Source organism: Chaetura pelagica, unplaced genomic scaffold, assembly GCF_000747805.2.
Source record: "Chaetura pelagica isolate M959 unplaced genomic scaffold, ChaPel_1.0 scaffold405, whole genome shotgun sequence".
Taxonomy (NCBI): domain Eukaryota; kingdom Metazoa; phylum Chordata; class Aves; order Apodiformes; family Apodidae; genus Chaetura; species Chaetura pelagica.
This window is the reverse complement of record NW_009953489.1, coordinates 5218338-5240741: the sequence shown is the minus strand read 5'-3', so window position 1 is coordinate 5240741 and position 22404 is coordinate 5218338. Positions and strand designations below refer to the sequence as shown.

The window sequence follows — 22404 nt, the reverse complement described above, 5'->3', positions numbered from 1 at the left end:
GATTCCATTGTTGGGAGCAGCTGTCGATCTGAAGATCAGAACTGTCAGGCCGGGCAGGTGGAAAGGAAAACTGCTCCCTTGGACCCTGTGCCAGTGTGGGGCCAGGAGAGCTACACATCTCTGCAGAGCAAAGGGTATTCCCTGTCACATCAAAAACAGGCTGACAACATGACCATGGAGGGGCTGCATGCCAGGTGAGTGCAGGATTCCCCTCTCCTTATGCATGCTGTGATGGGAAGCACTGCCTTAAGTTGTCATGTACTGAAAAGCAGGTGTAGAGTTGCCCTAGTAAGTATCTCTGAATAGGCCAAGGTACTGACCTTGTAGCAGCCTTGCACTATTGAGTGTTTGTCATGGAGGTGTTCACAGGGGCTTTCCAGCTGATGCCAGTTGAAGCTGACCAGCTTGGAGCCTGTTCAGTAGGAGGGTATGTGGTTAGGTACAGAAAATAGTGAGTCAGAATTTCTGATGCCTACCTGTTTGTCTCCTATTCTTTGGAACTCTCTGAAACCAGTTTCTTGTTTTTAGATCTCCATGTGTTGGAGGCAGACTGTCCCTTTTTTTTTTTAAGTTTGCAGCCCATCATAGAAGCTGCTTTCTTTATAATCCCTTGATTTGAGGGCCCTTGGAGACGTGCTCTGTATTAGCTGACTTTCTTTTTGCTGTTTGTTTCCTTCTCAGGAATGACAGTTACTCTGCTTCTCCTGGAAGGCCAGAGAGTCTGAGCACCCAGCGAGATCTCTTTGAGGAGAGAGGGGAGGAGTACTTAAATGCTTTTGACAAGAAGGCCCAATCAGACTTTGACAGCTGCCTGTCTTCTCAGAGGATAGGCCAAGATCTCCTGTTTAAGCATCAGGACACTGTGCAGGAAACCTGTCCTTCAGCCAACCGCCATGCAAGCTTGAGATGTTCACCCCTGCAGCCTGACTTTATCCAAGCAGAGAAGAAGCCTGAATATAACGGTTGGGATATCAACCATCACCAGAAACCCACAGAGACTGCAGCAGAGGCTGCTGAAGAAGTGCCCAGGGATGAGCAGTCATTCAGTGCTGACCCATGGAAGAAAGAAGGAGCTAATACCAAACAGCCCGCGGAAGAGACAACAGAGTGGGTTGCAGAGAACCGGAACACCAGTGGTCAGCACCAGGAGCAGATAGGGAGGACACGGCGATCAGGCCCGATTAAAAAACCAGTCCTGAAAGCCCTCAAGGTGGAGGAAAAGGAGAAGGAGATGGAGAAGGTTAAACTGGAGGGAGAGGACACTTCACGCCTGCTGAAGGAGAAGGCAGCTGTTCAGAAAGCTGAAAATGAGTCAGATGATTCCACAGCCTTACTGAACTCCACACGTTACCTGCTGGATGACAAAGGTTCTTCCCAAGCCAGCCTTGCCCGAGAGGCTGAGAAATCCCAAGAGGAAGAAGAGGAAGAGGAGGAGGAAGAGAAACCAGAAAAAACCTGGGAGAACAAGCAATCGAGAGAGCCTGGTGACCTCCCACCCACAAAAAGAAACAACTGGATATTCATTGATGAGGAACAAGCCTTTGGTGGGAGAGGTCAAGGGCGTGGACGAGGAAGAGGCTTCAGGGAGTTCACTTTCAGAGGTCGAGGCACCGTTGTGGGCAGCCGAGGAGTCTACAATAACCAGCGGAGCAGCCGGGGACGAGGGCTTCGGGAGTTCAACCAGCCAGAGGACTTCCCCAGGGGCAAGCCCAGGCGCCGGATTGCAAGTGAGACACACAGTGAAGGCTCAGAATATGAGGAGCTCCCCAAGCGTCGCCGGCAGAGGGGCTCAGAAAATGGCAACGAAGGCTCTGTGCTGGACAGGGAGGATGGTGATTTGAAAAAGGGAGACTTCAAAGAGTCTTGGAGGTCCAACAAAATCTATTCAGATGATCACAGTAGTCTGGATCCTAAGATGAGGGCTCCGAGAGCTTTTGGGAGATCACTGCCACCAAGGCTGAGCAATTCTGGCTATGGGCGAAGGGGTTTCCTGGGCAAAGAGCCCACCCAGTGGCAAGGCAGGAGTGGGGGAGCAGGGTGGCAGGAGTACAGCCACACTTCTCCATCAGACACTTTTGGGAGCAGGCAGCAGTCTGACAGGGACTACATCCAGGATTCTTACAAACACGTGGATTCCTTCTCCAGCCGGGTTTTTGATGAGAATCATCTGGATGACAAGAGGCACTTTTTCCAGGAGGATTACTCAGCAGATCAGGAGAACATAGAGAACAGGCCCTTCAGGAGGCGACGTCCCCCCCGCCAAGACAAGCCCCCGCGGTTCAGGCGCCTGAGGCAAGAGAGGGAATCGGTTGGTCAGTGGAATCCTGAGGAGGGAGGCCCCAACCTGCTGCCTAGCCAGTGGCCTGGGAGACCCAAGCTGACCACCACGGAGAAGAGCAACATCTCGGGCAGGCGGTCTCCTGAGCTGTCCTACCAGAACTCATCAGACCATGCCAATGAGGAGTGGGAGACAGCATCTGAGAGCAGTGACTTCAGCGAGCGGCGGGAGAGGCGAGACGGTGTTTCGGAGAGCGAGGGCCAGCTGGAGAGTGGCCTGGGGAGCAGCAGCTTGGGAGAGAAGAGGGAGCTGGCAAAGAGGAGCTTCTCCAGCCAGAGGCCTCTTGTGGACAGGCAGAGCCGCAAGGCTGAGCCAGCAGGGTTTGCAGAGCAGTCTGTCCGGACTGGTGTAGGAGCAGCTTCCAGATACGAGAGCCAGCAGAATGGGACACTGATGAAAAGCAAAAGGTAAAGCTGCATTCTGATGTGCAGTTGTCTGTCATCTGTTACCTTGATAAGGGAGGAGTGGAGAAGGGCTGGACTGTAGATGGGGAGCTGTCGGCTGTTCCTTTTCATCTCGTGCAGACTTCCCCAGTAACTTCCTTGTAATGGGCTTTGTGCTCAGAATTAACTCCTGCTGTAGTTGAGCAAAGGCTAGGGTAGAATGAGATAGGATTAGAAACCTGCAAGAAAATTACAACCTGTATATTTTCTTCTACTCATCTTCTAGTGACAAATTTAATTCTTTTCCCTTCTTTTCCTCGTAGATCTACAGAAGAAGGAGGGGGCCTTGGAAACACCAGTGGTGGGAGCAGCCACTCTATTTACAGCTTGGATAGGGCTTCCCACGCCAACTCAGAGAGTGCTGAGGGGCCAGGTAAAAAGCCAGAGAAGGAGCCCAAATCTGCAGCACAAAGATCAAGCGAGAAGGGAGAGGCCTTGTCACAGTTTGAACTGAGTTATGGAAGTGAGTGTCTTAATTTGTTTCTGTAAAGGGATAACACATTGTGGCTGACTTCAAGCCAGGCTGATTCAGTCCAGTGTAATGTTAAATATCAGGTTAGATTGCATTTGATTTATTTACGCAAACAATAAATATCAGTGTATCTGAATAGGGAAAACACAGAAGACAAATGATGGATTTAAATTTTAACCCCAAACTTTCAGCCATACCTGACAGTCTCTCTCATGTTTCTTCTATAGAAAGTTTTGATTCAGTGAGAATATTTCTAAGATGTTATATTTGAAGCCCAGAATAACTTATCTAGTGTGAAGGAAGTTGAAGGGGCATTCCAGAGTGGGGAATTTGAGTCTGAGCTCATGACAGGGAGGTAAGAGATGAGTGTCTCCTGAAGAAATTTGCATTAGGCCATGACTCAGCTTTTTGCTGTTAGTGGAACTGAAGTTTTGCATCCAGAGGTGATGGCTGTGTTTTTAAAAGTACCTGTGCCTGCTTTGGCCTTACTAATATTTTGAAAGGTGTGGCTTGTTTCAACTGGTACTGCACCTAAAGCTACCTGAGTTACTTCATGGCTCACGTTCCCAAGCTCTCCCAACTGGAACATGCTTATCTTGAGGCAGAGAGCAAAGCCCTGCAGGATGAAATGATTGGTAGATACCAATAGACTTAGTTTTGGCTTATTTTTCGAAGATTAGCTGCAGTGCTGCTGGCTGAGCTTGTTTTCCTGCAGCATAGGTCCCACTTGGAAGGCAGTCTTTACATTAGTGCACTTACAAAGTTTTATCTGTTTACAGGCATGAACAATTTCTTCCCTGTCTGTGCTTTGTTCAGGTTCCATCATTGACAATCGGGTGTCAAATACAGTGGAAGAGAATGAAGTTGGATCCATGACAGGTGAAGGCTTCATCGAGGTTCTTACTAAAAAGCAGCGTCGTTTGCTGGAAGAGGAGCGAAGGAAGAAGGAACAGGCTGCTCAGGTGAGGAGTGGGAGGCAGAAACATGCATTGTTTGGACTGCAGTCAGAGGGATGGCACCCCAAAAAGTGTTTGGATGAGCAGAAAAGCATAGAGTTGGCTAAAGTAGGTCCTAAGTAACATCTAGGAAGGGGACATTTGTCTAAATATGCTGGAAGACTACAAATTCTAAGGGGATTAGGGAATATTTTGACATGATAGGAGACTTAATGAAAGCTTGAGGACTAAATGCAAATGAAAAGCATTGTTGGGAAATCCTTACTGACGAGACCTTCTGGTAGGTTCAGAGAGTCTAACAAGCAAAGTTATAAAAGCCTGGTTTATTGGCATCTTTAAAATTAAGCTGAAGACAATGTATGAATGTGCAGTGGGAAAGGTCTTGTAGTTGCACAGATATGCTTCTGTCTCAGATCTTGGCTCTGTGAAAGAGCCATCTCTCTCTTGTGAACTGATTAATCTTGCTTTAGCTGGAGTAAAGGAGAGGATTTAAGCAGAGCAAGTCTTTTGTAGTATTCATTTTGCTCTGATTTATATCCTGTCCTCTCACTTTCCCAAATTAAAAAAAAATGCTGTTGAAGGTAGCTTTTTTCACTGCCTTGCTAGACTGGGGTAACCTCCTGTTAGCCACTGGGCCCATTTAAAAAAAGGCAAGTGAGGAGAGTCAGAATGTCTTTGTATAGTTCTGTTGCATGAGCTGGGGGCTCTTCATGCTGCAGCATTTAGAAACCCAGGGTTTGGACCTGCCAGGAGCAGGTTGTGTTAGCCCAGTGCAGTGGCAGGTCTTATGGCCTGTCCTTTCCTCTCCCAGGCACCAGCTAAGGCCCGTGTCCTGCAGTCCCGCATTCCTCCTCGGTTTGCTAAGAAGCAGAACAGCTTGTGCTTGGAGCAGAGTGATGTAACCGTGTCTGGAAACAGCCTGGGCACAGAGATCTGGGAGAGCAACAGTCCAGGTGAGTTTTGGTCTGCCTGTTCTGGAGTGTTTCACTTTGCTGAGGAATCCAGTGGTGTGTGCAGGAAGGACAGAGTGTCTGTGCTTAAGAGGAGACAACCTTCTCTTGCTCGGTGCTGGTAGTGGGAGGGGAACTAGCAGACATCTGGAGTAGCATCTATTCAGAGCTGTACTGTTTAACCAGCCTCCTGTTGTTGACCACGTCAGTCTCCTATTTCTTGGGTCTTGTAACACCAAGATCCTGCCTAGCATTTTCTAGCCTGTTGGGCTGGATCTGCTTCAGCATTTGCTTACTTTGCCTTCCTCTGTTTATCATGCTCTAGCCTTGAACAGCTAGTGCCTCCCTTGTTTCTGTTTCTGCTCTTTGTTGTTTTCATGTACCTTAAGAAATCTCTTCCCTTTTCTCTGCCTTTGCTCTCTGTGCTGTCATGTCTCCAGTGAATGGGCAGCACTACCTTTCTGAGGTGGTGAAAATATCCTGTCTCATGTCTAGAAATGGAAGTTACTGTTAACTTGTGTGGTGTACAAGGTGTGCTCACAGTTGTGTTTCAGGCAGCTGAACCTTTCCCTCCATTCTCTTCCAGCTCTCTCCGTTCAGTCTCCTGGCAGTGATTCCTGGAGCAAGCCTGTAAATACCTTTAATGGTACTGAATCTAGTGCCGCTGAGGTGAGTGGCACCCACTGTGTCCATAAGGAATTGTGTGTATAAAATATTAACGTAGGTGGCTTATGCTTCTCATTGCCTCCATCTGTGCTTAGTGACTCTCAGCTCTGCTTGTGCCATTGAAAACTCTTTCTTTGCAGTTCTTACTTGAGCTTGATGCTGCTCAAACCTTGTCCTAGAGGAGGGCCAAGCACTACTTGGTGTTACATGTGGGGATAAATCTGGAGTAATTGTCTGGGAGAGCTATTCCAGGGTTATGCTCCTAACTGAACACAGAGTAGATGGTAGAATCCCATAGGTCATGTCTGTGCCTCATGCCTGTGTGCCGTGTGTAGCTGTAGCCTTAATGCAGGGAGGGCTTCACCTCTGGAGACCAGAGTTCAAATCTGGTTTGGGTCACAAGTGAAATGAGTTTGGCAATCTCAGCCTAGTTGCTCTGTGGGCCACTTTTTCCTTTTCCAAAGCCGTGGTCCGGTTGGTGCATCAGTTAACCTGTCTCAGGGTTGTGTAGAGCTGAAGCAGCAGCCAAGGGGTGCTGCAGATCAGGCCTGACTCCTTTGCAGTTAACCAAGAATGTGATTTGAAAAGGAGACGCTGTTTTCTGGGATTTTTTACATTTTTTTAAATATATTTTTTTATATATATATTTTTTTCGCCTCCTTTGTGGAGCTGGGTCAGAGTCCGGGGCTTTAACACATTTCGTGCTTTGCATAGCAGGGATTTAAAGGCAGCCAGGGGGATAGTGGCATTGACTTGAGCGCGGAGTCTCGGGAATCCTCCGCTACCTCCTCTCAGCGCAGTTCTCCATATGGCACCCTCAAACCAGAGGAGATGAATGGGGCTGGCCTGGTGGACCCAAAGCCTGACTGCCAGAAGGAGCAAGTGCAGAAGCAATCTGATAAAAAGGTAATCTGGATTTGCAGCCAAGCCAGAGCACGTAGTGAGAGACCTTGTCAAGTGGTTGTGTTGTTCTTGATAGCATTTTTAAGGCTTGAGATTGAGTTATTCAGTCTTTGTGTCTCAGCCTCTCTGCTTTCCTGTTAAGGATTCAGATCAAGGCTCAGGACAGAACAAGGAACACAAGCCTGGACCTATCGGCAACGAACGCTCCCTGAAAAACAGAAAGGGTTCGGAGGGAACGGAACGGCTGGAAGGGAATATTCCCCCTGTTAATGGGGTGGAAATTCACGTGGATTCTGTACTTCCTGTGCCACCCATTGAATTTGGAGTAAATCCTAAAGTGAGGATTGAATTTAATTTTATCTTCTTGGTGATTTGAGCTTGTTGAGATATGAAAGGTGATTTGAGGCAGAAGGATTATTTTGAGGAAGCTTCCAGCTGTAGATTTGCCTTTAGATTTCATTACTGACACAAACCAGGTACTCAAGATGTCTTGGCAAACACGTAATGTCCTCTTGGAAGTGTTGTCCCAAGGACCAGCTGGGGTGGTAACAGAGGTGAGGGACAAAATTATGGCCATCTAAGCCTTTGTGTGCCTCTGGGGTTTGCCTGCTGCCGAATGCTGAGAAGTGTATTTCTGTTCTCCTCCAGCAAGGCTTACTGGAGGACAATCTTTAGTTTCTAGTGTCATGATTCAGGCTAAAGTCATTAACCATGAGAAGCAGTTGGGTGGCCCGTGGACTTGGATTTGAATTTTTGCTGTTTTGCTTTTTCAGGACTCTGACTTCAGCTTGCCACCTGGTTCTGCCTCTGGCACTGCAGCTAACCCTGTCACCAAATTACAGGATGCCTTGGCCAGTAATGTAAGTATTTCTTTTTTCTCTTGGCATTAATTCATTAGATTTACTCCTTAGTTACACCTCAGATGCTTCCAAAGAAAGCAAACACTTCTTTGCAGTTGACATCACACGTCGTGCTTAGCCAACACATGTGACTCAAATCTGTAGTTGAAATCTGCCCTCCAGGGGTCGGGGCAGAATGAGCCTCACTAGCTCAGAAGTGAGCAACTCCATTATCATTGTGACCCATGAAAGGCAAGAGGTGTTGCAGATCTCTTGAGATCACCAGTCTCTTCCCCTGAGACCCAAGAGTGCTGGTAATGGACATGATGCAGAGAGTGGGTTTTTTAGGCTTGGACTGCCTCCTTTGGGAGGTCTCATCTGCCACAGCAAAGCATAAAACTGTAACTTTTGAGTCAGGCCCTTTTGGGAAGTTTCCTAGCTTGTTCCAGCCATCTGGGTATTTATGTGATTATGAGTGAGCACACTGAAAGCCCAGTTTGTAGCTCAGCTGGGACCAGCAATGTGAGAAACTCCCAGAGCTTCTTTTGAAATGTCTTCAAATTTTTAGGCAGAATTATTTGGTAGGTTTGTCTTTAAGGGTGCTTTTTTTTCAGAAATGCTCTTTCAGAAACAGGTTTTGTCTGAGGTAGATTCCAAAGATGGGGCAGGAGGGGGAACTATCCTGCAAATTGAAGTTACTGGGTCAAATTGATGTTGAAGTGGAAGCTGGTGTAACTTGACACGGAGCGTGTCATAACACATCACCCAAGCTTCATTTATTCCAGCAGCAGAATGGATCACAGTTGAATGTGATACTTAACTCCTGCAGTACCACTGGGGATTGAATCCTTTGAGGTGTAGCTTTTAGAGCTGCCAGCTGAGGCTCTGTCAGCTCATGACATTCTTGTAAGAGTTGATGAAGTATTTTGACTGTTTGGAATCTCCCCTCAGGCAGGGTTAACGCAGTCCATTCCCATCCTGCGGAGAGATCATCACCTCCAGCGCTGCATTGGCCTGAACCCAATGTCCTTCCCCACTGCAGACCTTACTCTTAAGGTAAGCAAGCTGGCATGTGTGTGTCCTAGGTGTGGACACCATGTGTCTGTGGCTAGAGTAGTTGAGGGTGTGTCGTTAGGTACTGCTAAGTTTTTAATTAGCTTTGGTAAAAGTTGTCCATATGTGCTATTTGGCATGGGTGAAGGGGTGTGTGTTTCATCAGTCCTGGATGCTGAAAGCCATGCCAGTTTCAGAGCAAGAGCAACAGAGCTTTCCTGCTATTTCAGTAGCTGGGTATGGTGGCTGGTCAGGGATCCTAGATGTCTGGTGGTTTGAAGAGGGGGGAAAAAAGATGACACAAACGCAGACCCAAACGTACAAAAAAAAAACAACCAAAATGAACCAAAACAAAAACCATGACCCCAAACTCAGAAAGCTCAGCAAATGTCAAGGGGGTTGAGTGCCAGCCTTCCACTGTGACTAGACTAGATTGAATTTGAACTAATAGGTCATAGATGAGCAAGTATTGTCCTCCCCAGTTGAACTGTCTGTAGTTATTGTCCTTCATTTCCATAGATGGAGTCTGCTCGTAAAGCTTGGGAAAACTCTCCTAGTTTGCCAGAACAGAACTCTCCAGGAGGTGCAGGCTCAGGCATCCAGCCTCCTTCCAGTGTTGGAGCTTCCAATGGTGTCAGCTACAGCTCTTTTGGTGGAGTTTCTATGCCTCCTATGCCTGTGGCATCCGTAGCACCTTCTGCATCAATTCCAGGTACCTGCAAAGTGCTGCAGCAGTGTTTGCATTGTCTGGTTGGTATCTAGGAATCCTCCTCTGATTTTAACAGATTAGGGCAAGTAACTGTCTGGCCTGTAGTTAACAGATGATTAACAGCAATTCAGGCAAGACAGAAAGAGGGACTCTTATCTCCACTTGAGTGTGACTGGTATAAATTTAGCAGAAGGAAGGACTTACCCTGTGTAGCGCTAAGTCTCTGTGATGTCTCAATAGATCCTGCTTACCCTTCACTGTGCGCTCAGTAGAATAGAAGGGAAGTGAAGAAACCTGTGGCTGAGAGACTTCAACAGTTCCAGTATCAGTATCAACCCACTCTTCTGCTCATTTTGCTACTGAAGTCCCAGGTTCTAAACACCTTATGCTCTTTGTATGTAAAAACAACTTGTCTTACAGCTTGCAGAGCTCTGGGCAGTAGGAAGGTGTTGCTGCCCTTCAATTAGACTCAGTCATGCCAGATAGTGTGTATAATTAGGAATCTGGAAAGAGGAAATATACTTCAGTTCTCTGACTCCTGGTCACTCCTTTGGGACCTTTCATGCCTGCACTATACTTCTCATGCCTTAGGTCAAGAGTACAGTGGAATATGCTGGGCAGAAGTGATAGTGAGTGGGCCACTGTAGGTACACTGTTATTAGCTTCTGCTTGGAAAACAGATTGTTCTGAGTCATGTTGTTTCCTTCCCCATTCAGCCTAAATTTGCTTGTAAATCCTGCAGTTCAGATCTGCACAGAAGTGCCATAGTGCTTTGTAATTGGTGCCACCCTTGGGGTGGGTGATTGTGGCTTTTAGATCTCGTGTGTGAAGGTCACCAACACCAGGTTTGCTCTTTCTGTTCCTCCTATTTGCAAAGATGAGATGATTGCAGAGCAGGTTTCTGGCATTTAGGAATGGTTTGGAGTGCAGTTGACCAAGTCCCAAACTGTTAGTGTCTCTTGACTTTTTTTTTTTGTGGAGGTGAGAAACCTCTTACAGAAAGGTGTAATGAATTCTCAGCAAGCCTGCTACTGTAAGTGGGCTGCTGGCTTTGGTGTGTGTCCTTAGGAGCTTTACAGGCTCTTCTAAGTGAGTGCTGTGTGTTGATTTTCTGAGAGGTGGGAAACAGTTCTCTGCAATGTACTGTGCCTGTATCTCCTCTCTACCTTGAATTCACAGCCTGCATTTCTGCTGTTCAGGTAACCATATCCCACCCCTGTACCTGGATGGCCACGTGTTTGCAAGTCAGCCCCGCCTGGTCCCTCAGACGATACCTCAGCAGCAAAGCTACCAACAGGTAAGGGAGAAATACAGCTACCTAGTGGTTTCTCAAGGAGTTTCCAAGGGGCCATTTAAGAAACAAGATTACCCCAAGGAGCTTAGGTGTGACTTCCTTTAGGTGCCTTGAATGGTGCTTCCCTGTGGGTGTTGGTGAAATTGAGGGGATTTCCCCTTTTTGTACCTGTGCCTTCGGACTGTTTAACTGAAGCAGATGCTGAGGCATCTGTGTGACATAAAGTGTCCTTTAGTAAATTCCACAGCTGGTCAGTACTGATGAGCAATTTCACTATCCTTAACTAAATAGGGTATTGATAGGTGAGGAGAGTCCCTTCAAGGTAAGAGTGCAGGCAAAGGAGAGCTGTGATTGTTAGTGCCTGTCCTGTCTGTGGAGCACCTTGGTCCTTGTGTCCATCAAATGCCTCTCCCAGGCATCACTCTTCCCTCTTGGGTGCCCGTCCAGCGTCTTCCCCAGCCAGTGTTCTGCTGTTCTGTGGAATGATGCAGGGGCTGGGTAAAGGTGCAGGGTAGGCAATATTCATGATATATTGACTCACAGAGGAAACTGCTGGATTTTTCACAGCCTGGGAGGGTTTCTGGCTGCTCTTGTATGTCTCAGTCATCTCTATTTATTCTGCAGGCTGCTGCGGCTCAACAGATTCCCATTTCCCTCCACACATCCTTACAGGCCCAAGCTCAGCTTGGGCTGAGGGGTGGTTTGCCTGTTTCCCAGTCCCAAGAGATGTACAGCTCCATTCAGCCCTTCAGGTAACTGCTTTGAGTTCTTCATTTCCCTGTGTCTTGATATGTTATGTTTCTGATGGCTCCGTGCATTGATCAGATCCTCCACACTCATCTTCTCTTCCCCCCCTTGTTGACTGCTGCTTCCTTTCCCATCCTGCCAGGGAGGAGAGCAAAGATATCAGGACACCTAAGGCTGTCTGTAGTATGCTTTGTAGGACAATGACAAAGACCATCCTTGGAAAGTTAACTCAGTTGTACTGCCTACCCTCTCAAAAGGGGAGACAAATCTTGAGAAAGATGCCAACCCACAAATCTCCTCTTTCTGCAAACAGATTTCTAAGTGAGAAACCCTGAACTTAGAGCTTACTTTAGTTGACATATCACTGAGGAGAAGACAAAGAAACTGTTTGATCAGAGCTGAGTACCTGCATAGTGAAATTAAATAACTTTTATAAGATACAAGCTAACAGTTCAGAACAGAATAAATGGCTGCACTTTGTTGGAGAAAAAAAAAGGAGATTCAACAGGTGTTGCAGCAACAGTGCATGTCTACAGGAGCTATTCACTAAGATTGAAGGAGTAAGACATCCAATTCAGAGTTGGGCTGGCTGTGGGAATCATGCTCTGTACTCCCTTTCCTGCATGAGATCATAGTGAATGACCAGAATAGTCCTTCAAGGCCTAGACACTGGGGTTTAAAAAAAATTAAACACCTTCTTTGCTAGGGCTGTTTGAATCTGTAATTTCTTATTCTTTTCTGCTTTGCAAATCTGCTACAAACTTCTGGTAATCTGAATCCTCCCTTATTGCTAATCCAGACCTCATGCAGTGTATTGATGCATAAACTTTGGCTTGGACACAGTGTCATTCTGTTGAATATTCCTGAAACACAAGGACGCAGTTGTAAGGGCTTAAAAGTGGAAGTAAAAAACCTTGTAACTGAAATGGAAAGTGGCATCACAGCTTATTTCTGAGCTGTCAGCTTAGTGGAGTCTGGGAGCTGATTGTTGATTGCAGGCCAGGGGTGGCATGGTAGGAGGGTGTTGGGGGGTGTATACAGTCTCCAGAAGTTTATTGTGTAATGACTTGAGCGTATTTTTCTTCTCCAGGTCTCAGGTGTATATGCACCCCAGTCTGTCTCAACCCAGCACCATGGTCCTGACAGGAGGCACTGCTCTGAAGCCTCCGTATTCCGCCTTCCCAGGCATGCAGCCCTTGGAGGTGGTGAAAACCCAGTCTGGGTCCCCCTATCAGCCCATGAATGGAAGCCAGACACTGGTTTATGAAAGCCAGATAAACCAGGCGGCTGGTATGGGAGCCTCCCAGATGATGGACTCTCAGCTTACGCAGGTTAGGGAGCAGGGCTTGCAAGTCACTCCCTTGTACAGGCTCTTCCACAGCCACTTGTTTCTGAGGCTGGGTTGAAACTAGTGTTTGTGTTGAGTCATGTGTTTGTGTGAACTGAGCTCTTTGTAAAGAGGCAAAAGATTTCCCCAAGAGACTCTGTTCTGTGAACCATTGTTTCAAACATGCAGCACCTTATTTAATGAGATTCTTGCTAATTACTTGTCTGTCCCTGCTGAGATGTCACTTTGTAACTTGGAAGTCCATATAGATGTTTTGTGCAGCTCAAACCTTGCAGTACTTCATACATAGGAGGCCATGATGCAATAGTTGTCCTAAAAGTACCTCTTCTGAGACCCAAATCCCAGTCATCTCCAGATTGAACTCGGCTGCCAGGGTAACTAGGACCTTTTATTGCAAGTTCATCAATCTTCTCAATTTGTTTGTTATCCTGGTCTAATTTACAACTTCTGCTGATCTGTTTGGCAGCATCTTAATGAGAATTTGATTGTGTGAAAAGTTTTTGTAAAGTATGGTTCAGATAAAAGACATTGAATCCTACTGTGGGCATAGCTGTATTTGTGGACATGTGTTCTGATTCTCTGGAGAAGTTTGATACTTTTATTAAACTCATCTTACATTTATTTTATGCAACATGTTAAGGTTTATTTTTTGTTTAAGGATGGATGTTTATGTTGCGGCTGACATAAAAAGTTCATCTTGAAAGTAACTTAGCTGAGGGAAATATATATAGATAATACTGGCAAGCTAAATATTTGAAGAAGTGCTTTATCCATCATAAGCCAGTAACTTGGTCTCATTTGCCAGCCTCAGATTTATTTATTGATTTATTTAGGACAAAGCGTTGTCAAAGAACCTCCCAAATCCAGCAAGTGAGAACTGGCAGATGAATCAGAGGGAACAGGAGGCTCTTGAGGGCCTGAGCTGCATTTTTTTTACAAATCACTCTTAATTATTACCATCACGAGCTTGAAGCTGGCTGCAGATCATACAGCTGAGGTCACCGTTGCTTTCTCTGGAGGCCTAGTCCTCAAAATGCTTTGGTATGAAAGTGTAGCAGACTTTCTGGTTTGGGCTTCAAAGCAGCAAACAGAGTGGGTGACACTGAGCTGTCTGGCACTGCCAGCATAGCAAGAGCAAATGCACCCATGCAGCAGCCATGAGGGAGACTGAAAAAGTGGGTGATGGTTCCAGGCAGGAGGAAAGCCCCGTGTCGTGAGTTCAGTTATGTTAAATAAATGCCACATTAAAAGCCCAGCTGACAGGGTGTTGGCAACACTACCAGAACACTCATTTCAGTGTGAAGGTCCCTCTGTTACATAGATTTGCATTTACTCTGTTCCAGACAGCACTGCTGGGGAGCTTCCTTCTAGCAGCGCTGTGCGTGCAGGTTATTAGAAGGCAGCGTGTCGAACACGAGGCTGTTACTGCCATTAAGTTAACTACATGTCCTTGTCACACAGCTAACGATGCCTGTGCCTGGCTCCCAGCTTCCTCTGCCCCGCTACGGCTCTGGCCAGCAGCCCCTGATTCTGCCACAGTCCATCCAGCTTCCTCAGGGGCAAAACCTGCCTGTAGGAGCTCCCCGAAGAATCCTCCCTCCTGGATCCCAGCCTTCTGTTCTTGCTACCAGCAGGGAGGTGAGGATTAACTCCTGCCTGCTCATTTTAGCATTATTAACCCCTCCTGCATTGAAGTTTCACTCCTTGATCTTGCTTGTTAAAGGGGAGACTGGCTTGTTTGGGATCCTTAAATATCAAAGCCAAGGATTGGTATTAAATTGAAGGAGCCCTTTTCCCCTCATCTCCAAAGTTCAAGCCAGCAGTTTTTCAGGTTTTGCTGCTGGTCATCGTTCTATTTCCAGGGAGCCAAATCCTGCCTTGATCCAGTTTGGAGTCTCCAGTTTTATTACATGTTTACACAGGTTTCCCCAGAGTGCTTGAGGGGTGGTGAGCTCCAGACACAGTTGGAATACTGCCCAGATATTTCACACTCTTGTGAAGCTTGTCCATTTGAGTAGGTATATTAATGTCATGTCTGGTTTGATGGATTCGTATCTTAAATTTGTCTGTTATAGGGGAGAGAGAGCACAGCAGTTAACTTCCAGGTTCTGTATTTGCTTGTGCTGCTGGCTTGTTGGTTTAATACAAGCAGATTGTTTCACAAGCCTCACGTTCTTCACCTGAAAATGTTTCTTTTAATGGGCACAATGGGTAGAAGGGCAAAGATTTGGCTTAAGTGTTTATATATGAAGTACTGAGTGATTTGTGAATGCAAAGGTGATACTCTCTCACTCATTTTCCTCTGTAGTCCTCCCAAATGGAAATGAAAGGGTTTCATTTCTCCGATGGTAAACAGAATATGTCCTCTGGAGGGTCTGTACCATCACCACATACGTACAGGTAAAACGTTTACTCTCTAGTCAGAAGGGAGAAGAAGTAGAGTTCCCCGTGTGCAGTGATACGGTGCATGCATCATCCCTGTGCAGGATTCACTTGGGATTTCACGTGTAGGATGTGGTTACTGTATGGTCTGAATACTCTCATCAGAATGCATGATCATGGCTTTCATTTTGGGGTGTGGGCCAGTGTATCTGACTTGGCCCTGCGTGCTTGTGGGAAGCTCATAAAGTTACTTCTTTACTACGTCTGAAAGACAGATTGGAATCGGTGTGTGCTTTTGTGTGTTCCTTGTTAAGGTGGAAAAATTGGGACTCGCTGAATAAACATCTTAGTTTCCAGCCTGGTCCTCTCACGATAAGGTGCTAATGTCTAGATGTACCAAGCCTTCAGGTCGTTGAGCTTTTTTAGATCATGCAGTGACTTTGTATTTCTTTCTCCTAACCACCCCACGTGTTGTCTTTTGGGCCGGGGAGCTCGCTGGTCTGCACAGCACCAACTTGTGCCCTGTCTACTGCTGCTTTCTGCTTTGTTTCTTTCACACATGAATAAGGTTCTCATTCCATTGTAGAATTTACTCCATGAATATTGTCGACTCTTCGATTTCCAGGCCTAGCTCTGCCAGCCCAAGCGGGAAGCCGTCTGGACCAGCAGTTAGCATGGGCTCTGTGCCAGGACACTACGTTCCACAGGTAGTGTACGTCGGGGCTTTGTTTGACCCAACAGGGTCTGCTCTTCTGTTCTGTCATGCTTGTGCCTTGGACTTAGGAGTGGCAGAAAGGCCTGTGTGCAGCAGATGTTATGTGGGAGCTTTAATTTTCCCTGCAGGGGAGAGAGTGAGTCCAAGAGTAATGCTGGGAGATTGGAAAGTCAGGAGAGATTAGAGGGTTACTTGTTTTACAGTGTCTGTGGTGTTTCTTGTCGAGTTTTTATAAATTATTTGCATTTCCAGACACGAGACGCTTTGAGATCCTTGCGTGTCAGGTCTTTTAGGACAGCAAAGTATGACAGAATAAACCCCTGATTTTTGAAGCAAATTTGATGTCTTGCATGAATGATGGTCACAGTTTGGTTTTTTTGTATCTGCCTGGGGCCCTCCGTGATGCAAAGGTGATACTCTCTCACTCATTTTCCTCTGTAGTCCTCCCAAATGGAAATGAAAGGGTTTCATTTCTCCGATGGTAAACAGAATATGTCCTCTGGAGGGTCTGTACCATCACCACATACGTACAGGTAAAACGTTTACTCTCTAGTCAGAAGGGAGAAGAAGTAGAGTTCCCCGTGTGCAGTGATACGGTGCATGCATCATCCCTGTGCAGGATTCACTTGGGATTTCACGTGTAGGATGTGGTTACTGTATGGTCTGAATACTCTCATCAGAATGCATGATCATGGCTTTCATTTTGGGGTGTGGGCCAGTGTATCTGACTTGGCCCTGCGTGCTTGTGGGAAGCTCATAAAGTTACTTCTTTACTACGTCTGAAAGACAGATTGGAATCGGTGTGTGCTTTTGTGTGTTCCTTGTTAAGGTGGAAAAATTGGGACTCGCTGAATAAACATCTTAGTTTCCAGCCTGGTCCTCTCACGATAAGGTGCTAATGTCTAGATGTACCAAGCCTTCAGGTCGTTGAGCTTTTTTAGATCATGCAGTGACTTTGTATTTCTTTCTCCTAACCACCCCACGTGTTGTCTTTTGGGCCGGGGAGCTCGCTGGTCTGCACAGCACCAACTTGTGCCCTGTCTACTGCTGCTTTCTGCTTTGTTTCTTTCACACATGAATAAGGTTCTCATTCCATTGTAGAATTTACTCCATGAATATTGTCGACTCTTCGATTTCCAGGCCTAGCTCTGCCAGCCCAAGCGGGAAGCCGTCTGGACCAGCAGTTAGCATGGGCTCTGTGCCAGGACACTACGTTCCACAGGTAGTGTACGTCGGGGCTTTGTTTGACCCAACAGGGTCTGCTCTTCTGTTCTGTCATGCTTGTGCCTTGGACTTAGGAGTGGCAGAAAGGCCTGTGTGCAGCAGATGTTATGTGGGAGCTTTAATTTTCCCTGCAGGGGAGAGAGTGAGTCCAAGAGTAATGCTGGGAGATTGGAAAGTCAGGAGAGATTAGAGGGTTACTTGTTTTACAGTGTCTGTGGTGTTTCTTGTCGAGTTTTTATAAATTATTTGCATTTCCAGACACGAGACGCTTTGAGATCCTTGCGTGTCAGGTCTTTTAGGACAGCAAAGTATGACAGAATAAACCCCTGATTTTTGAAGCAAATTTGATGTCTTGCATGAATGATGGTCACAGTTTGGTTTTTTTGTATCTGCCTGGGGCCCTCCGTTCCAGCTAATGCTTGGGTTTTGTATGTCAAAAGGCAAAGCAGCGGGTGGATGAAAATAAAGCCAATCTGGGAGCAGTGAAGCTGCAAGAAACAGCCTCCACAAACCAGATGAAGCCAGTGCGCACAGGAGCGATCAAACCTCAGGCAGTCAAGGTGGAGGAGAGCAAGGCCTAGGAGCACCTGATGCCCAGCTGGTCCTGCTGCCTGAGAGGCACTGCAGCTTAGACTGGACCCCACTGGATCTCCTGAAAATCCTACCAGATCTACTTCCTGCCCCACACTGACTGACTACAGCAACATCATCCAAGCCCCTCTCCCAACAAAGCAGTTTGAAACAGTGGATATTGACCTGCTTGCTTTAAAACAAACCAACTGTGTGACTTTTGAGTGGCTCGAGCCATTTTTATTGTTTATTTTATTTTTTCCCCCCCTCATGCCCCATCCACAGGTAGCTGTGATCGCTCACTTGGCAAAGCCCATCCTTCTTCTTCCCTACTTCTGTCTCAGCAGAGTGGCAACTGGGGGAGAGGGGTTAGTTTGAGGTTTTTCATTTTAAAGGCAGCTGAGGTTTTTACAAAAAAAGCTATATCTTTGTTTATAGCAGAACTTTTATATGTTCTTTTATTTTTCCCCCTTCTGCTTTTCTCATTCCTTCCAGAAAATAATTCCCTTCATCTAAAATTATGTTCTGACAAAACTCTGCTTAGTTTTATATACAGTTCTGTGCTATGTTGAGAATCATTACTCTTCTAAATTATGAGTGAATTTGGATATATTTCCCCCCGGGTTATTCAGCCTTTCAGATACTTCGATTTTTTGAAAAACAGGACAGTTATTACATTCATTGATTTTTTTAGTATCTTTGTTTCAAGCTAGAAGCAGCGCATGTGTTAGAAGTAAACGTACTAAAGATGTGTAGTACCAAACCAAAACAACACCAAATTTCTGTTGCAAGCTCATCTGGATCTAGGTTTTGGGGTTTTTTGTGGGTTTGGAATTTATTTTTTTGTTTAGTGACTGCCAAACACACCAAAATGTAAATCGTAGATTTACGGACTGTAAAATCTGTTAAGAGAAATCTCCTCACCACACACAGGTCAGAAGAGTTGGCCAGAGCCAACAGGTCTGTATGGACTACTTTTTGTAGTTGTGATGCTCTCTTTTGCTCCCTACCTTGGCTGCTCTAACTCTTTGTCTCCTGAGAATTGTTCTGTATTGTGTTCATCCCTCGGGGCTGCTCTCCTAAGCTTTGCTCTTCCCCCCTTTTCCCTAGCTCTTGCTTTCTATTCCTCTTAAAGCCTTCTGTAAAATTGGCAGAGAAACACATTGGTAAGGGAGCCCCTCTGCAGGGCAGCCATTTTAGCACACTTGGAACCTCCTTTTTTGTGTTAGAAGCGCACGGTTACAGAGGCAGTTTGGAATCAGCCTTTTATTCTCCTTCTCCAGATAAACAGCAAAGGGTTCTTTATTTTTGATGCATAGAACGTGTATGCAGTGTCATCACCTCACACTTCTCACCAGTGTTGAATGATCTATGAAAGGAAGGTCGTATTGGGATGGTGGGAGGGGTGGGTTTTTATTTCTTTGGGTGTTTGGGTTTGGTTTGTGTGCGTGTGTGTAGATTTTAGGATGGGCTTTTCCAAGTTCCTGGGAGTGCTTGGAGTCCTTCAGCTGACCGTAGTCTTAAGTAAACTCAGCTACTTTCAGCTCTCTTGGTTTGTGCCGTTTAGCTCTTTCAAAAAGTAAAGTAGGCTGGTCACTCTGAAGTGAGGGAAAGAAAACCTGGGTTTTTGCAGGAGACAATAGCTTGCAAACTGTGCCCTCTGCCTCTGCTAGGTGGCAGCAAGTCGTTTGGTGGTGGTTCCAAAGAAGCTATTTTGAACAAAGAATGTATTTGGGAAGGGATCTGAAAGGTGTTCTTGTTTCTTAGTTTGCTTTCTTTTCCCCTGCTTTCTGGGAAAGATCTTCCTTAACTTTCTTGGGATGCATTTGAAGTTTTAAGCTAGGTATAAATAAGAATTTTATACAGTAGCTTTAAAGAGCTTAGAAACCTAAACTAAGTTAGACATAGTAATGTACCCTCTCCACAGGTGTCCCCATTGACATGGCAGAGAGCCCGAAGGGAAAGGGATAGGATGGTACTTGGAGGAAAATAAAAGCTCTTATTTTTTTCTTTTCCCCTCGTGTTTTATGGATTTTTAACTCAAGAGCAGAGTGTGCCAGCATCTCTCTAGCATCCTCCATAGAGTACAGGGTTGGATGCTAAGTGACAGATACTTCCCCAGCCTTCAGACATTTCCCAGACCTGCATCTTCATCTGCTAGTCCTGCTCCCAACGTTTTCCAAAGATTGCTCCACCAGTAAGTTATCCCACCGCCCTTTCTGTTTTCTTCCTTGAAATATCATGAACAACAGAGTTATCTGGTTATTTTTTTCTTTTAATTATCCTTCTGCCCAGCTGGCCCTAGTTAATGTCAGCCCAGAATCTAACTGTAATGGCTAAAGACACTTATCCAAACCCCCCTCTTCTCATCTCTTTCCTACCCTCCCTACACAGACTACTTACGCTTTACAAAGACACTAACCTCTTTCCTCCCACCTCTATGACTTGAAAATGGTCAAATGTGTTGGAGAAACTGGGTTATTGCTAGATAAGTTACTGCAGTCCCTCTGGTGTAAATGCCATCAGAACTACAATACTTCCTGTTGAAAAAGGTCACCCTTCTTTCTCTTTTAACCCCTCCATTCCTTCCCCCAACAGAATAAAACACTAGAATTTATTTATGCGTATTTGATGTTGTAGGTCTAGGTGAAAAAGTAATTGTTTCACTGCTCTATTTATATATTATGTCTGAATTATTCTGTGCAGGAAAGGCCAAGAAATGCATGTGAGCTTCGTTCCATTCCTCACCTTTGCCTGACTGTCAGCTGCAGTTGGCAAGACTCTCTTTCACTTAATGGAGTTTTGTGTGATGGAAAGCAGTTTTAGAGCCCAAATTTCTATGGTGCAATATCTTTCTTCTCTGGCATCTATTTCCGTTTGTTTTAATTAAAGCTTAGTACAAGGTTAGTGCAGTTTGTGGTGCTCTCAACTCAAAAGGAAAGTCTATGATCCTCAAGGTGCAGAAATGCCAAGGGTGCTGGAAGGCTGCCACAGCTTCAGCCTGGGGAAGAGAATGGAGATGAATAGGATGGGGATACGGTTTATAGGGGGATAATTCTGCTTGCCATCTCCACTGCTGAAGGGTCAGGCCCTAATGATTTGTTCCTTTGCAAATTGCTTTTGCTTTGACTGGAAAGCTACCAAATTAGAGGCTCCTTCTGCTAGGAAAGGTGCGGGGTGTGGTGGGAGTGAGTAGTGGAATCTGGATTTTCAAGTGACAGTGGGTGAAGCAGAAATATTCAGGGGCTGGCTTTGCTGCTTTTCATTCAGCTGAAGGCCTGAAGCAGGTGTGTAATCAATCCCATTGTATGCAGAGTATTCATGCCCTAGTGGCTGCATCCAGTGCTGCTTTCCTCTCCAGCCTGATTTTAGCTCAATAAAATAATAATAAAAAAAAATAATAAAAAAATTAAAATGAAAACAATAGAAAAAAAGAGGGAAGAAAAAAAGGAGAAGAAAAAAAAAAGCTGCTCCAGTAGATTTTTAAATGACAAGTGGATGCAGCACAGTCCCAGGGATGCAGGGATTCCTGTTGGCTCCTGGCCCTGCCCCGTGGCAGCTGCCCAGTGTCAGCACCTCTGGGTGTGTTTGCAGCCCCTGGGACTCGCTGTGTTTGTGCTCACCCAGAGGCATTGCTCAGTTTCCCTTTCAGTTTCCTTGCAAGAATGCTGCAAAGCTACAAGCTGCGCTGTGGTTCCTGTGTATTTATAGGTATATATTAAAAAAAAACAACAAAAGAGCCTAGCATTTTTGCTACACCTCTCCTTTTGGCAGGCTGCTCTGCTCAGTCCCAAGCCAGCACCACTGCATGCCGAGCTCTCCTCCTGTTGCGTTTTGTTAACCTCCCATTTTGCTTCTTGACTGGTTAGCTCCTCATGGCACGGGTTAGTTTTGGCACACAGCAGCCCAGTTTCCGTGTGAGAAAGGTGTTTCTGTGAGTAAGAATTCCTTCTCAACAGGCATCAGGACACTTAGCTGTGTCCCACAGACAGAGAAGGTGTGTTTTGCTGCCTGTGAAGAGAGCAGCAGTCCAGCTGCTGGGCTTTTTTTTGTTGTCCTAATCCAAAAAACCAGATTTTCTTCATGGCTGTAGACACCCCCTTGGGTTTCATGGCTTGTCCTGCTTCCTGAAGATGTCCCAGCGCCATCCTTGCCCATTCCCTGGGAATGGCAGCAGCGAGGCACTCACCCTTAGCATGTCTGGAGGCATCACCCTTAGCTGGAATCCTCCCTCTGGTTCATTATCAGTTGCATCTCTTGTTTCTCAAGGGGATCCTGTGCTCCTTCAAGCTTTTTTAACCTCATGACCTGTATAGTAAAATATTTTTTTTTTTTGGCCTTTCCTCTCTTTTTGTCTTTCCATGTAGACCAGATATTTGAAAGGGCAGACGATGGATAATTGTGTAACGTGCAACCTGTTTATATTTTTTGGAAACTTTTACTTGGACCGGAACTCGAATCACGGCATCACCAGGCCAGTTGTGGCACACTCTTTATTGCCCTTTTTTCCTCGTTTCAGTACCTATTGTTTCTCCTTTCAAATATGTGATTGTATTAGCTCTTTCCATATGAAAGAATTCTCCTTATTTAAATAAAAAAAAATAATAAAAAAATAAAGCAGATTATGCTTTTCTCAAATCCCCCAGGCCCTAGACTTGTTCTTTTGGTTGAAGACTTTAATGTTTTGGGGGTTTTATTTTGTTGTGGTTGAGAGGAGGTGGCCCAAGCACGGACAGGGGTGGTTGTGAGAGGGCAGAGATGCAGTGGGAGAGGACAAAGCTTTTAGGAGGCTCCC

General features: G+C 45.8%; 1 protein-coding gene across 1 annotated transcript in view; it reads left to right on the top strand.

The window, feature by feature from the left end:
* PRRC2B (proline-rich coiled-coil 2B) overlaps positions 1 to 17620 on the top strand; it is a 30213-nt gene extending 12593 nt beyond the window's left edge. The window contains exons 16-33 of the mRNA XM_009998883.1: positions 1 to 194; positions 682 to 2745; positions 3045 to 3244; positions 4070 to 4215; positions 5021 to 5162; positions 5746 to 5828; positions 6540 to 6731; positions 6871 to 7065; positions 7502 to 7588; positions 8519 to 8623; positions 9140 to 9332; positions 10529 to 10626; positions 11248 to 11375; positions 12461 to 12701; positions 14180 to 14356; positions 15027 to 15118; positions 15726 to 15807; positions 17480 to 17620. Coding sequence (XP_009997185.1) covers positions 1 to 194; positions 682 to 2745; positions 3045 to 3244; positions 4070 to 4215; positions 5021 to 5162; positions 5746 to 5828; positions 6540 to 6731; positions 6871 to 7065; positions 7502 to 7588; positions 8519 to 8623; positions 9140 to 9332; positions 10529 to 10626; positions 11248 to 11375; positions 12461 to 12701; positions 14180 to 14356; positions 15027 to 15118; positions 15726 to 15807; positions 17480 to 17620 — 4560 coding nt within the window. The remainder of the gene's footprint in view (positions 195 to 681; positions 2746 to 3044; positions 3245 to 4069; positions 4216 to 5020; positions 5163 to 5745; positions 5829 to 6539; positions 6732 to 6870; positions 7066 to 7501; positions 7589 to 8518; positions 8624 to 9139; positions 9333 to 10528; positions 10627 to 11247; positions 11376 to 12460; positions 12702 to 14179; positions 14357 to 15026; positions 15119 to 15725; positions 15808 to 17479) is intronic.
* Positions 17621 to 22404: the final 4784 nt, after the last annotated feature.